A 16,874-nucleotide genomic window follows, 5' to 3' on the forward strand; every position below is an offset into this window, starting at 1 on the left:
ACATGATATTTATTCTGCAGTTTATTCAAATAACTTTATGTATATATTACAAAATTACTGTATAGCTTCCTTGTATATTATAAATTTTGTCTTTTTGTCTTTGTCAATTTTACTGTGACACTGTTCATTGCTGTTTATATGTGCTACTGTGACATGTGGATTCCCTCAACGTGGGATGAACTGAGTTTATCATTTAAAAGTCCAATACTATTTTACATTTGAAAATGTAAAATATTAAAGACGAGGCCCCGAGAGCATGCTTTTGCTGTGTGTGTTCAGAAAAATTTATCTCAGATTAGGCAGACAACCTCCCAAAAATCTCCTTATTCAGCCCTCCTCTGGCCAGGCTGTTTTGGCTTTCCATGCCCTCTTCCTCACTAGGGCCACACCCCCACAACCCGCAACTATGACAACTAGTCAGCGTTCATAAAGATTTCCTGGGAGCATAGATTAATACATTAGATGAAGGCCATAGCTTGACCTATCGGCTGCTGCAGACTATTTCCCATTATGACATCATAAGGGGAAAGCTTTTCAAACAGAGCATTTTGAGCACACATTAGCTAATAGGCGAAAGGCAATGATAGAGATTACATAATTTTTTTGTGAACCTCTTACACAGACTTTAGGACACACATGACAAAATGTTTATCAAGTGAATTTGGCATAATATGAGACTTCTAAATGAGGGAACTCAAATTTGTGTTTGTTTCACCAATTTTTAGCATCCCTCTCTATTGTAAAATTCAGGTTAAGAGTTAAGATGAAATTCCCAGAGGGTCGGTTAATCCTTGAATGTGAAAAATCAAATTGACAAATAAATAAAATGATGTCATTGTCCTGACAATGTGAATACAGAGACATCAGTTAGTTGCATTTAATTTTGATCAGGGGTATCATCAGTTTAAAAGGGACTAAAAAACAAACAAACTTAACACATTAAAAATATTATTCATAAAATAATCAGAAAATTACTATTTTAATTTTACAATTATATAGTACTTTTTATTGGTCTGTCATGTGTACTGCCAGAAAATATCCCTCAGTGTTTTTATATGCTTTTTTAAAAAGCCTCCTCCAGGTCATTTTCAGGAATAGCATCCAAGTTCACTTAAATTACAGCAGGAGACATTGGAAACCCGAAGATTTTTATCACAGCACCTGAATGTCAGAGTATATGACTCATTGCTGCAAACTCAAATAAATTCTAGGTGGACACAAACATTCGTAAACCTTAGTTCCCCTTCAAAGAGCAATTATTTAGGTCACCGGTCTCTGTATGGCGGTTACATTATCCTTATATGTAAACATACACACTTGAACAATGGAAGTGAGGTTTTCTATCTTTTTTCTGTGATTTAAAGCACAGTCTTTATTTTACCTACTGCTGTCTTTAGGATTAACAAAAAAGGAGATGGACTCTACGTAATCTATGAATATGTATGAATATGAATATCTTTTATCAATTAAAGCAAAAAACCTTCAATTGGCAATATGTTAATTCAATTAACAAAATGATTCAGAATCATGAGTTACAGCATGGTGAAAAAGCATTTGCTCTTCAACTTATTAATCCGATTTATTAAAGGGTAAAACTAATCTAAAATAAGCTGGTCTGATTGCCTCACCTTGTGAAATTAAGATTAATCCATGTTTTCTAGTTTCATCAAATCATCCACACCCACTTACTCACTTAAATATGACCAGTCAGGCAACACTAAAAAAATAATGACTAAATAATATAATACCAAAAAGCAACAGATGACTGAACCAAAGAATTAAAAGAACAAGTGTAAAAAGTTAGTGATGTCTATCATTTTGGATTACTGGGACATGTTCATGGTTTTGGCACTTTAGAAACCACATCAAACAACTCATCCAAAAAGGCATCACTGTAAACTCCAATGCAGAAACCTATTAATTAGACAAAACTCATTGTTTTGTAAAATTTCTGTTAAGCCAAATGCATTGAGTTAGTGTAACATCTTCTTGTTGTTTGAGTACATTTAACTCAAATCTTTGGATTAATCTGATTTATTTGTGCATTAATTAAGTATGACCTAGCTGATGTAAAATGGAACAATTTAACTGTCATAACAAAGTATACTTATTTAGGTTTGAACAGTAAGATCACATTGGGTGTGGCTAGTGGTGTGACATCATAAGTTGCTGATTGGATTAAATCTAATAGGGACAGTTTTAAAAGTTATGCACTGATTAAACATTAACACATTGGTGCAGTATGGAGAAAGAATCAATACGCTAACAATAGCTTTTTTGTATTATTGTATCTTTAGGATATAAAATGATGATCTGACTTGTATGACGCATGAGTATATTTGTATGAACAGGAGTAAAGAAACAACAGAACATCAAACTGACTCTTTGCAAAAAAGGTTTCAGTTCATACCAAAATATTAAGCAGTATTTATGTAAAACCTTTAGAGCTTCTGTTATTAGATATTTAATGGAAATCTAAATGGAAAAGTACAAAAAACTGATAAAAAAAAAAAAAGAAATTACATTTATGAGCTTCAAAATTTTGATGTAACTGCCGGCTGCCTGAAAAGCGGGCAGTTACAAAACAGTTCTGAAAAAAGTTTTGTTAACTTATTCAGGTTTAAAGTGTAAGAAAAACTGGATGCCCCTGCTTCAGCTAATTGACATAAGAGAGTTCATAATTAAACAAAAGTCAAGAGACTATAAAAAAATAAATAAAACAATTACAGAAGAGTTCCACAACTAAAACAACAAAAAGGGTGAATCAAACAGTCAAACTTAAAATGTAACCACAAAGCCCCAAATTTCTGCTTGTTCCATTCTCTATTGCCAAGTGTACAAACATCATACACACAAAATAAAAATTTAAAACAAAATTCAATAGCATGTAATCTTAAAGATTTTTAAAAGGTTATTCTGACATGGTATTCATTTTAACCAGTGTAATTAAAATAATAGAGTTTTTAAAGCAGGGTAAAAAACAAACATCCAATGCACATTCAAGGTGAGAGAAAATACAATAAAAGCATAAAGAAACTGCTAGATAGTTTTTACCTTATTTTAGTAAACAAGTATGATACAGTGGTCCTATTCGCTCTCTTCTGCTTTATCTGGCACCGCGTTGCAAGGACACCCAGATTTCCCTCTCCCAGACCCTCCAGCTCTGCTGGGGGAACCCTGTAGATTGACAAATCTACAGATTGACAATTCTAGCACAACTGGAAAATCGCCCCAAAAAAGGGAGACTCTAAGGCCAAACTCAGTGGCAGAAACCAGTATTAAGGGATGCTGTCAAACTTAAGTCTGATTTGCATCTTTATTCAACCCTCTTTAATTTGATCCCCAAGTCACCTAATCACTACATCAATCTATACGCTTCCTATTTAAAATCGATCCTCAGCTATAAATAACTGATTACCATGAACAAATGATCCCTTTAATCAGTGAAGTCTGACCAATAGAGGGCGCCAGGGCGCTGCCCCACCCACCCAAAACAAAAAAGAAATTACATTATTACATTATAAAATTTAAATATTTTGAAATATATGTTTTTAGATGTGCAAGATGAACATTTAATCTTTAATGACGAATAAAGCTGTTTAATTTGTCATCAGATTGGTGATGTAATTCCACCCTGGGGGCCATAATCTTTGCCCTTTCTCACCACGGTTCTTTGAAAAAGGCAGAAGGTTGTAAAAGAAAAAGTGTCTACGAAGTGTATGAGAAGATAAGAAAGGCCACAAAAGAGGCAGATACGTCCTGGAATCCTTTGCGTGTAGAGCAATGTGCGTCCATATTGGATCATGCAAAACACAGATTTGCCTTCACAAAGCCGCAGAAGGTAGTCTAGTAAACTAGCCCCACCCGCCAGCGGCCAAAACCATTTATGCCTGTGAGTTTGGTTTAGCCTCAAGCAATGCCCCAGGCCCTAGAACTGGCGGGCAAATAAAATGCAAAGATGTGTTTTGAATTTTTGGATGCAAAGCGGGCGGGGTTTTGAGGGCGTGATGACAAAGCTGCGCGACGCTGGAGAAAGCTCAACAAGGAAGATTGCAACAACTATTGAACAGTTCTCGTTTGATTCAGCTTTGGAATTCATTTTGGAACCATTAGACTTGGGGTATTCATGGAAACGTGAGCAGGGAGAGGCTCTACGCTCATTCATTTTTAAGAAGGATGTATTCGCCGTTTTACTGACAGGCTGTTTGTTTACACTCCCCCACCAGCTTTCTGTCGCACTTACTACGTCACAGTCAGTTGTTCTCATTGGTCAGAGCGTTGACCAATAGGCACAGACATTGTTTGAGAAACAACTGGTTGTTCTCATCAACAATCTTACGATGTCTCATTCTTTGGGGCCAGACTAAATTACATATTTAATCTAACATTTAGTCTGGTTTATCAGGCTACTCAGAAGGGCAACATTTATGTACAAAGAGTAAACCTAATAATAATTATAATAATAAATGAACTTTATTGATCTCACATTGGAGAAGTTTACCTCTGCATTTAACCCATCCCCTTGGGGAGCAGTGGGCTGCCATCATGCAGCGCCCGGGGAGCAATCAGAGATTAAGCGTATTGCTCATAGAGTAGCAGTCTGTGGGAGAGGGGCTTGAACTCAGAACCTCAGGAATCCAAGCTCCATGCCCTAACCACTAAGCACCACTCCCCTGTATATAAAATGTTTTTGTGTTTATAAAGTGTGTTTATCTTGTTGGCATTCATATAAATATACTGGTGTGATAAGTGTATGTTTGATTGGTTTTTGGTATATGTCTATTTTGAATTTACAGCCCCTCCTGCAGAAAACTCCACCAACCGCCACTGCCTATACAGGTGCTGGTCATAAAATTAGAATATCATGAAAAAGTAGATTGATTTCAGTAATTCCATTTAAAAAGTGAAACTTGTATATTATATTCATACATTACATACAAACTCATATATTTCAGATGTTTATTTTGTTTAATTTTGATGATTACAAATGACAACAAATGAAAATCTCAAATTCATCATATCAGAAAATTAGAATATTACTGAAGACCAATAAAAACAAAGGATTTATAGAAATGTTGGCCAACTGAAAAGTATGAACATGAAAAGTATGAGCATGTACAGCACTCAGTATTTAGTTGGGCCTCCTTTGGCCTGTATTACTGCAGCAATGCGGCGTGGCATGGAGTCGATCAGTCTGTGGCACTGCTCAGGTGTTATGATAGCCCAGGTTGCTCTAATAGTGGCTTTTAGCTCTTCTGAATTGTTGGGTCTGGTGTATTGCATCTTCTTCTTCACAATACCCCATAGATTTTCTATGGGGTTAAGGTCAGGAGAGTTTGCTGGCCAATTAAGAACAGGGATACCATGGTCCTTCAACCAGGTACTGGTAGCTTTGGCACTGTGTGCAGGTGCCAAGTCCTGTTGGAAAATGAAATCTGCATCTCCAAAAAGTTGGTCAGCTGCAGGAAGCATGAAGTGCTCTAAAACTTCCTGGTATGTGGCTGCGTTGACCCTGGACCTCAGAAAACACAATGGACCAACACCAGCAGATGACATGGCACCCCAAACCATCACTGACTGTGGAAACTTTACACTGGACTTCAAGCAACGTGGATGAAGTGCATCTCTTCTTTTCCTCCAGACTCTGGGACCTTGATTTCCAAAGGAAATGCAAAATTTACTTTCATCAGAGAACATGACTTTGGACCACTCACCAGCAGTCCAGTCCTGTTTCTCTTTAGACGCTTCTGACGCTGTCTGTGGTTCAAGAGTGGCTTGACACAAGGAATGCGACAGCAGAAACCCATGTCTTTCATACGTCTGTGTGTGGTGGTTCTTGAAGCACTCACTCCAGCTGCAGTCCACTCTTTGTGAATCTCCCCCACATTTTTGAAGGAGTTTTGTTTCACAATCCTCTCCAGGGTGCGGTTATCTCTCTTGCTTGTACACTTTTTTCGACCACATCTTTTCCTTCCCTTCGCCTCTCTATTAATGTGCTTGGACACTGAGCTCTGTGAACAGCCAGCCTCTTTAGCGATGACCTTTTGTGTCTTGCCCTCCTTGTGCAAGGTGTCGATGGTCGTCTTTTGGACAACTGTCAAGTCAGCAGTCTTCCCCATGATTGTGTAGCCTATAGAACTAGACTGAAAGACCATTTAAAGGCTTTTGCAGGTGGTTTGAGTTAATTAGCTGATTAGAGTGTGGCACCAGGGGCCATCAATTTTGAACCTTTTCACAATATTCTAATTTTCTGATATGATGAATTTGAGATTTTCATTTGTTGTCATTTGTAATCATCAAAATTAAACAAAATAAACATCTGAAATATATGAGTTTGTATGTAATGTATGAATATAATATACAAGTTTCACTTTTTAAATGGAATTACTGAAATCAATCTACTTTTTCATGATATTCTAATTTTATGACCAGCACCTGTAGTGACACGTGGTGGGGGTTTCTTTTGGAAAGACAGGGCCCTCAATGTTGATCAGGATAAAGAGACTAAACATACTACAAAGCAACAAAACAAGCTTCAAATGTGTTAGAACTGCTAATTCAATTGACCAAATCTTTGGTGTACAACTTTAAAAAAAAAACACGAATTATTTGCACAAACAAAAAAATGAAGGTTGAGGTTTATGACTTCCTCTAATTTTCCCCCCCCCCCCCCGAGGTTTCTGTAATTTCCTGTTGCATCCACACGTCAAGCCAGCAGGTGGCGATAATAGGAGCATGTACTGGTTTCAGGTTTGCTAGAAGCGTCGAGTGAAAGCCCGTCATCAAACTGCGACGCAGACGCACTGCAGTGGTGAGCGCCACACCTTTGCTGTATAATAATACACGTTTGTTATTTTTAGAGCTTTAAGTTTATAGTATTAGCGAACCTTTTGAAGCTTTGGGTTTTAATGAAGTTTACAGCAGTAACCTATTTCATTTATTTAACGAGTAAAATAAATCTATAATAGTCCTGTAGCGAAAGACGAACTGAGCTAACCTTAGCGCCTGCACTATTATCTCGTATTTATTTTATTTCTCCTTCATTGCATGTTATTTGACTACTTGGACTTGTATTTAATTTTTATATATTATAGATATTTTGTAATACAGTGTTTAGATAAACCAAATACAGTCAGCGCTGACATATTATTTCCAGCAGAGCTACTTTAGCTCTCGCGCTATTCCACCTCATGTGATAACATTGTGTTATAGTTTTATTTATTTGCTCCGTTCAGTTTCACAGTACTGTTCAAAGCTAATAATAGTGCACTATCCTTCGCAAATTATCTTTTATTTGAACGAGATCTATCTATATATCAATTAAACTGTCTATTTAGTAATCTATCTATTTATCTATCTATTAATCTATCTATTTATCTATCTGTTTATCTATTTATCTATCTGTTTGTCTATTAATATATCTAATCTATCTATTAATTAGTCTATTTAATCTATGAATGAATGACAGTTATGACATGCCTGAAAATGTTATCACAATATATTAGTATATCCAACATTATATAAATATTTGCTTGAAAGAAACATAAAACCTGGAATATCATGCAGTAATCCTAGACTGTAATCTATATTGAAATGTGGGAAGTATTTCAAATTATTGTCAAACCCTTTCTGATTTTGTGTGTGTGTGTGTGTATATGTATATTTACGGCTGTGTGTGTAATGTTAATTCTTTAATCAGTAGTCATCTCTGTTTTATTTTGTCTGCAGCAACTTTAATGCATTATGAGTTTGTTTGGAACAACCTCCGGTTTTGGAACAGGGGGGACAGGTGTTTTTGGAAGCACCACAGCTGACAGTCATAATCCCATGAAGGTAAATTAAAATGTACATGGAAAAGGTTCAGTTCTGTCTTTTTGGGTCCGTGTTTCTCTTTAGCATTTCACACCTCTGGGTTTTTACAGGATGTGGAAGTGACCTCTCCTCCAGATGACAGCATCAGCTGCTTGGCTTTCAGTCCTCCAACCATGCCAGGAAACTTTCTTATTGCAGGATCCTGGGCAAATGATGTAAGTTATTTGTCACGTCTTCATTTTAAGATTTAAAGTGACCATTAAAACAAAAAAGTACAGTAGGTAGTGTTGCTCCAATCAGAATTTTTCAGTGATTCCTGATCCACAAAATGCATTAGATATTGGCATCTGTTGCAAAATAATACTGAGAATGAAGAAGAAAAAATCCATGTTTATTCAATGATGACGGTGGGTCTTACTTGAACTTTTGCGATTTCTGAAAGACTGTAAAAATATTTTTAGAGCCAACTTAGATGATGTATAAAAATTGTCTTAATTTTCTTGTAAAACTAGGGCTGGGCAATAGGGTTAAAAAATAAATTGTGCAAAGTAACAAATAATTAGCAAACAATAGCTGTATTGTAAAAAAAAAAATGTTAACTTAAATATTCATAACTTTAAACTTGTGCAGGTAACACAAATGTTCACCCAAAAATAATTGTACTTTTATCAGTAAAAAATTTACACCTTTATATTCTGTACAAGTGCAAGAAAACAGAGCTTCATTTGCTGAAATATGCAATTAATGGAAAAGTCAATAACTTGTATTTATCTCTGGTAAGTACTAGGTGGTATGTAAACAGCAGCTGTTGAGAGCCCAGTTCATGTCGATATAGTAAGCAGTTAAAGTCATCTTTGGCTGAAGAGATCGACTGGACCAAAGGTCTTTAGTAGTTGCAAAACACAAAGCAGAGTTTAACTCTTTACAGAGCGCTTGTAGTGTCGTGACTCGGCGGATCATAGTTTGTATCACAAACTTTTAGCATGTGAAGAAAGCCAAGCTTTTCTACAGTGTAAATGGCACCATGTCCATCTCTATGTGAACAGCTACAGCATTGATCATCTGATCCCACCACAAACTACACTTGTTGTACGGCACCTTCTTAAAAAACGAGGCGACCAGGGTTTGTTGTCCTTGTTGTGATTCTGTTTGTCCTTGCCCATGCTGCCAACGCTTCAATCCCGTAGCTGCGAGTGCTGCTCCCATTCTGTGGAGTGCCTTTGTTGGAGATGCTGAAACAAGTTAGTTGTGCTTGAACACTATTGCACTACTACTACTACTCCACATCGGCCTTGTCTAAGCCGAACCACTTCCAAATAAACAACGGAACACAGGTCCCCTTTTCTCTGTACCAATCTCTTCAGATTGAGCAGTGCCCATGGCGCGAGTAAACAGTGCAGCATGATATTGAGCGCAAGGAGGCAAGAGTCGGCAAGTAAAAAATGCAGAAGAGACTTACTCGTGGACTTTTAAAAACTTGAATTAATCAAATTATTTCCATTTATTGTCCAGCCCTATGTAAAACTATATGCATTCAAAGTAGGGCTGGGCGATAAACTGGATTTTTACTGTTACTGTCATTCATTTTGATAACGGCGCAAGTTTCCACATGTGGGTAAATTCTGTAAATAAGTCGGTAAATAATTCTGCCGCTTTTCCTGTGTGTCCTGGTGGCTGGTATTTTCTTCCCCTTTAAGACACTGCAGCATGTGGGGAATGACGTGACTCTACCGTTCCAGTAAGAAGCGTAAACAGAGAGAACAGTGGATGACCGTTATGAAGAAGCATCTAACACAGCTGTAAGCGAGATTACATCAGTTAATCCTGTGAAGCCTGGCAAGAGCTGAGATGAAGCTAAGCATGCAGAGAAGTTGAGAGAGTGTTGTCAGAGTTGAGCGCGCGGCAGATCGTTTCGTGTGCGAGTTTAAATGATGCACATTGTGCTTGCTCTGCACACTCAGTTCGGTGGCATCAAAATTGCTCCACAGATGATGAGCAAAAGAAGTTGCAGTTTCTCTGAAAACTTTAGGGACTACCCAAAGTAACACATCCAACCTCCATCCCCTACAGCAAAGCTGCGCTGTTGCAAAGGTAATGGAGCCATGGCGAATGGCTCCATTACCTTTGCGCAAAAATGTTTACGAGAGAGGAAATGTTTTTCTTCTGTTCAATGAGACATTGTTGAATGAATAAACCTGAATGGGTGCAAGACTTTAATATTCATAATATGTAATGTTATTAATTCAATAACTACATTATAAATAGACCAGTTGCATTTCAGTTGCATTGCCGGCGCATTTATGGTTAACGAGGTAAAACTGTTAAATTTATCCTGATATTGATTTGAGGTCATATCTCCCTCAGACTCCCTTCAGACTCTCATAAACTAGATTGTATTGGATGACATTGGCTGTTAGATGCAGCATAAACTGTTTTTAAAGAGATGTTTAAGTAAAAAAGTTGTTAAAACAAAGTTGTGTAGTTGTAAAAGCATCTTTTACAATGATTACTACTTTAAAATAAGTTTTATTTATCGTAAGTCATGTTTCCAGTGTGACACTCACGGACATCATGTGTTTTCCTGATATCCTACAGCCCTATTTCAGTTTCAGTTCTATAATTAGCATAGTTTGCCTTTTAGTTTAATGGTTAATATAGAATAAAGGAAATAATTAATGGGATACTGAAAGTGTGCACAAGAAATGTGCTAAATATGTCTAGAAATGTCATCTCACAGTTCCTTTTTTTTATTTTTCTATTTTATTATTATTCACCAATCAGGAATCAAAGTGAAAGTTTACAAATTTGGGGTAAAAGCAGATTTGTCTGGTCGTCTATAACAATAATTAATAGATTCACAAGAATGGTAAATGAGGACAAAATGGTCAAAGCTTAATTTCAGGGAGTTGCAATGAACAGGTTTAACCAAAGTGGTACCAAACCAGCTCAGTACACTGTTGCAGCTTTTTTTTCCCCTTACAAGCATTTTCTTCATGTAGCTTTCATATTAACTACAGGAGCACCTTTAATGTTTTCACTAAATACCTCATCTAAATTGTGTAGAGGTGCTACAGAACGTCAAGATGTTTCCTACTAATCCATCTTCCACACAGAATGTAGCTTTGTTAACATAAATAAGACATGTCCTGCTTACGTGTACGTCTTGTTTGGAAAAGCTCACATTATTTACAGTTGAAATCTGTTGTGATGATTTAGGTCCGATGTTGGGAGGTGCAGGACAACGGACAGACCGTCCCTAAAGCCCAGCAGATGCACACAGGTCCGGTGCTGGATGTCTGCTGGAGCGATGTAGGTGGCATCTTAGCAAACCACTTATTAAATACCTGTTGTACAGCTGTAGTAAGGTCATGTTTTTATCCTCCAGGATGGAAGTAAAGTGTTCACTGCTTCGTGTGACAAGACGGCTAAGATGTGGGATCTGAACAGCAATCAAGCAATGCAGATTGCACAGGTTGGATGAGATGCTCCTGGGTCAGCTGCGTGATCAAGAATTAAGCAGATTTATTTTACACTTTCTCCTTTCTCCTCAAAGCATGAAGGTCCCATTAAATCAATCCACTGGATAAAAGCTCCAAACTACAGCTGTGTGATGACTGGCAGCTGGGATAAAACTCTGAAGGTACGCCAATTTTTTAAAAACATATTTATTCTTTGCATCCATGGGAAAGATAAATCAAAAAGGTTGCTTGAGGCAGACCTATCAGAACGTGGAACATTTTGATCATTGATGTTTTTCTCCGTTTAGTTTTGGGACACCCGCTCTCCCAACCCCATGATGTCCCTGCAGATGCCTGAGAGATGCTACTGCGCCGATGTTGTAAGTCCGACATAACCACCATCGGATCATTTTTAAAATCTGCTGGGGAGATAACTGGTGCACTTTTTTGTATGAAGGTGTACCCCATGGCAGTGGTAGCCACAGCTGAAAGAGGCCTTATAGTGTACCAGTTAGAGAACCAACCCTCTGAGTTTCGCAGAATAGACTCCCCTCTCAAACATCAGGTATGACGTCCCTCAGAAATCACTTTCTGAGTTTTAGAAATTTTGCATAATTCAAAAGCATTTATATAACCCTGATTTGTTGTTTGTTTTTATTTTGTCTTGTCAGCACCGCTGTGTTGCCATATTTAAGGACAAGCAGAACAAGCCAACAGGTTTTGCACTGGGAAGCATTGAGGGCAGAGTGGCGATCCACTACATCAATCCCCCAAACCCGTGAGTGGATTCCAAGTCTCCCCACTGAAATATAAATTATACATGTACGAAATGCAAATCGTGCATGTAAAATGCATGATCGATATACATTCTTCCTCCTCTGATCTTTGTTTAGAGCCAAAGATAACTTCACCTTCAAGTGCCACAGGTCCAATGGAACCAACACAACCACTCCACAGGACATTTATGCTGTAAGTTGACCCTCAATTCACAAAGCTGTTAAGGGACGGTCCCTTTAAAAAAAAATTGATGTTTATGTTAAAATAATTCGATATGCTTCAAACATGCATCTGGATAGATGAAGAGTTTGCTTAATTCTTTTTTAGTCTAAAAATTTTTTTTTCGTACTTGGCACTATCAGCAGCCATAAACCTTGTTGTACGCTGTCTCCATCTGCTGGCAGTACGAAGTCACGCATTCATCAACTTGAACCAGCTCCTTCCTCAGTTGACTAACAATTGGAGAAAACACAAGGTGTAATTCACAGAAAAACAGCCTAATAAGCCAACTTTAATGCCTTTTTTTTTTTTTTTTTTTACAATCATTGAGCCGCTGGCTTAGGAATGTGTTACAGTTCTCATATTATTCCATGTTTGAAAACAAAATATTAACAAGAAGGCCTTCCAGAGCATGTTTTTGCTGTTTGAGCAGGAATATTCCTCTCAGATTAGGCAGTAAGCATTTACCAATAACCTCCTCATCCAGCCCTGGTTGAGAAGCCTGCTTGGGAACACCCTTTTTGTGAAGCACTCCTCTTTGAAATGCTTTAGGTTTAGCTGTTAGATTTTTGTCATAAATAAAACCCATTCGTTGAGTCTTACCGTGCAGCCATTAACAGAGCAGGGGCCATGTCTGTTTGGATGCTCGTTGTCGGTGAGCAGAGATATGGTGCCATCTAGTGGGCCGGCTTAGATGGGGGAAGAGTTTTATTTCCCCAAATTACCTCATAAAGGAAGGATTTTGAAACAGCATTTTGAGCACATATTAAATAAGACGAGGAAAAAGGTTGGAGCAATGGGGAAACATTTTTTTATTTGTGAACCTCATATAGAGGCTTCAGGACACATAAGACTTTTAAAACAATGTTTATAAAGTGTATTTTGCATAATATGTAACCTTTAAGTCATAACATGTGACTTGCCCCCTTGTAAACTCTGCATAGATTTCAAACATTTTCTTTCTGGCCAACATACAAAACACAATTTGGCAATAAATCAAGCAAAAAATAATAATGACCCTGCACATGAACAAGAACACTTAAACAATAACATAAATATGGTGGTGGACGCAGCATGCTGCGGGATTCTGTTCGGCAGGTTAATAAAGCTGTTCAGATCTGATGGAACAACGTATATAATTACTGAGTAAACCTGAAGCCTGCTAAACTTAAAAATACACAATAGCTTGGATTATTGACTATAAGCATACAGTAATATTAAGATTTTATAGGTTTAGACTAAAACATATATTTGTGTAGTTGCTAATCTGTGGTAAGAGATGTTTATTGATATAAACAGACATGTTCCCTTCTGCCTGTCAGCTGGTTTACAAAAATCAATTTGCAAAAACTTTTATCTGACTGTGTTTACAGCTTATAGAGAAACATCCAGTAGGAGTTGCAGCTTTAACTGCTATAGAGGGGGGTTCTGCAGTGCTGACTGAAAAGAAATGCACACAAGCATATTCCGATTGATATGTTCTTCACCATTAAAATTTTTTAAAAATAATTTTTCCTTCCACTTTACAGTTTGTAACATCAAATCTTAATACAGTAAAATGTTTTTTATTTTTACTAGACAACATATGAACAGCTTCTTGAATGTTATTCCACTTTAACCTTCCTCAACAACTAGCCTTTCTGTCTTTTGATTTTTATTGTCAGGTCAATGCCATCTCCTTCCATCCTGTGCACGGCACATTGGCCACTGTGGGCTCAGACGGACGCTTCAGCTTCTGGGACAAAGATGCCCGCACCAAGCTGAAGACCTCCGAGCAGCTTGACCAGCCCATCACGGCTTGCTGCTTCAACAACAATGGCAACATCTTTGCATACGCTTCAAGCTACGACTGGTCAAAGGTAAAAACATCACAACAGTAGTTCCCCCCATAGATGTTTTATTCTATAAAAAAAAAATCCTGATCTTTTAGGGCCATGAGTACTACAACCCCCAGAAAAAGAACTACATCTTTCTGAGGAACGCTGCTGAGGAGCTGAAGCCTCGGAACAAGAAATGGTGAGAGAGATGACAGCCGTCTGTTACCGTGGAGACCGCGGTCAATGAATGGGGGCTTTCCCATTTCCTGATTGCTCCTGTGGCTCTGACTGTGGGCTCTCAAGGGCATGCATGAATGTGGGCAGTAAGGATACAGATGTGATGTGAATCCTCTTGTCAGCCTGTTTGAATATTGCACTTTATTTATGGTATGTTTTTAGTGTGTGCACAGAAAACCTGTGTACTCATACAAACAGGATTGTAACGCATGGAGCCTCTGTCTTAGCAAACGTGTCCAGCCTGTAAGCATCAGCTGTATAGTTGTTTGAAGAGGTACTTAAAGAGTAGCTATTTTTAATATTTAGTTAAAAATGGGGAAAAGACATATTACTGAAATCAAGCGTACTTTTTGATTGTAGAACAGTTGTTTTTCTTCTTTATTCTCTGTTCAGAAATAAACAAGATGTAAAACAAACTTGCTGCTCTGTCACTGACTGCTGCTTCCTGTCTCCAGATTCATCGTGCCAATCGCACCTCTTGTGGGGAATTGCGGGAGACCTGCTGCTTTAGTGTGCGTGTATGCGTTCAAGACTTACCCCCTTCCTTGCGACAGAAGTCTGGACCAATGCTGTGGCTTTCTGGTGCCGTGCATGGACCAATCAGAGGGGGCCAACCCATGTTGATGTTGCATGATAGTTGGCCTTTGAGGTCCTCATGGAGGGGGGGTGGGTTAATATGTTATTGATATTAATTTCTCTTTCCTATTTGACAGGTTCAAAGTATCAAGGTTGTACCTTTTTTTTCCCCCCTTTTTTTATTTTCACAACTTCAAATATTTTCCATTTTCTTGTAACTTGTTACTTATTGTTTCATTAAAGATAAAGATGTAAAATAAATAAGTGCGCACTGTTAGATGTGAACATGTGTTTTCGTTTTGATGCAGAAATTTAGAAATTACAAAAAAAAAAAAAAAAACTGTATATTCTTTGTTCTGAAATCAGAGAGCTGTGGTATCAGTTTTAAGCTCCTCTGCCTGTATCACTCACAGTTAACCAATAGGAGGAGCATGTCTTCAAACAATCGACTCTTTCAGCTGCTGGTTGCAGACACAACTAAGACAAATGAGATCAAAGGTGCGTTATCAGACTCTTGTCCAGTTCTCCATTGGTAGGGGGATTACAAGAGGATATGAATGAGGTCGTTGGGGATACTACAAAAGCAATGTGTGAAGAGAGGTCCATATCTTAGAGCAAAAGGTGGGAGTTAAGTGTCTTTTTATAGAGGTCATTAGAGTGTCGCCTCACTGTCAAACCTGACCCTTGGTACCTAACAGTAGACCTCCAAGGCAATGTTGGCGCGAAGGTATGAAGCAACTTAATTTAAACCTCCTTGCTAAGATTTCAAGCAATAACATTTATCTCAGATGCCAGCTCGCTTCTGAGTTGAGCAGTCTCCTGATTTTTAAGGCCTGAATCTTTTTCTTCTAGATCTTAAATTAGCTATTTCTATCGTAAGACTCTTAAATTTGGCAACAAAAAAAATATATATCGGGGTTGTATTAAAATTATATTTCCTTTGAGAGAGAATATCCCATTTCCAGACTTGTAATAGTTGATTTGGGAGTGCACATTTATGGTCACGTGGCTGTATTTTATGTGTTAAGAAGGCTATTTTTTTGTGTGCCAGTTATGTGATCCGAGTTAAAGTCTTGTTAGGATGGGAAGGTGGCATTGCAGAAGTTGATCATTCAAAGGGAACAGAAAACCAGACATTCCAGTGATTTGCAAAGTAAGCTAGCAGAATCTAGGATCCAGATTGATCACTTTCAAACAAATTAAAGTAACTTTAAAAATACGATTTAAGGGGAGTGACGGCATAGTGGTTAGGGCATAGGGCTTGAAATCATGAGGTTGTGAGTTTGAAACCCAATCCCACAGACTGCAACTCTGGGTCTCTGAGCAAGACCCTTTCCTGATTGTTCCTTGGGCGCCCCACGATGGCAGCCCGCTGCTCCCCAAGGGAATGGGTAAATGCAGAGGTATATTTCTCTAATGAGAGTAAAGTACAAATATTACATCTGAGTTCAAACTTAGAAAGCTAAGGCAGCTCAGAGTGCCTGCATCTATCTGTTTATTGGTCTCATGCTTTCTGACAGAGCAGCTGAGGAGGGAACACCCTTCTCGCTCCCATCCTCTCCATCCTCAACAACACTTGATTGGGAACCACTTCAGCTGAAGTTAATAGAGGGATTCATCCCCAGTTAATCCAATCCAATCCACTTTATTTATATAGCACGGTTTAAATAAACACAAGGTTTCCAAAGTGCTGCACAAAAAGATAAAATAAAATAAAAGCACTGCCCGCAAAGGATAACAGTTAACCTAAGGTGATCAAGCAGAGACTCCTTTCTACGGCAGCTAAAGAACAACAACCTTCCATAGAGTCTGCTAGTCATCTACTACACATTATTTTGGTTTCTTTGTTCATGTATGGTTCATCTTCAAAGCAGAATAGGTTGAAACTGCAACTTCCTCTTGCTTTTTTTTTTTTTTTGAGTAGAATAAAGTGTCTACACTCCATTTGGATGTCTGAAAATAAAAGCTTGCCTGGCTA

General features: G+C 37.9%; 1 protein-coding gene across 2 annotated transcripts; it reads left to right on the top strand.

Moving 5' to 3' along the window:
* Nucleotides 1-6,754: 6,754 nt before the first annotated feature.
* rae1 (ribonucleic acid export 1) lies at nucleotides 6,755-15,181 on the top strand. 2 transcript variants are annotated; one of them, XM_038295285.1, is made up of 13 exons: nucleotides 6,762-6,812; nucleotides 7,728-7,833; nucleotides 7,923-8,027; nucleotides 11,029-11,121; nucleotides 11,198-11,284; nucleotides 11,366-11,452; nucleotides 11,579-11,650; nucleotides 11,728-11,835; nucleotides 11,942-12,048; nucleotides 12,164-12,239; nucleotides 13,931-14,125; nucleotides 14,197-14,282; nucleotides 14,776-15,181. In XM_038295285.1, coding segments are annotated over exons 2-13 (1,107 nt in total). In that variant the 5' UTR covers nucleotides 6,762-6,812; nucleotides 7,728-7,743; the 3' UTR covers nucleotides 14,777-15,181. The 2 variants fall into 2 exon arrangements, with proteins under 2 accessions (XP_038151205.1, XP_038151213.1); XM_038295277.1 differs by lacking the exon at nucleotides 14,776-15,181 and having other exon boundaries at nucleotides 6,755-6,812; nucleotides 14,197-14,286.
* Nucleotides 15,182-16,874: the final 1,693 nt, after the last annotated feature.

The sequence above is a fragment of the Cyprinodon tularosa genome, unplaced genomic scaffold (assembly GCF_016077235.1).
Source record: "Cyprinodon tularosa strain WSP-4 unplaced genomic scaffold, ASM1607723v1 ctg11, whole genome shotgun sequence".
NCBI classification, from domain to species: Eukaryota; Metazoa; Chordata; class Actinopteri; order Cyprinodontiformes; family Cyprinodontidae; genus Cyprinodon; species Cyprinodon tularosa.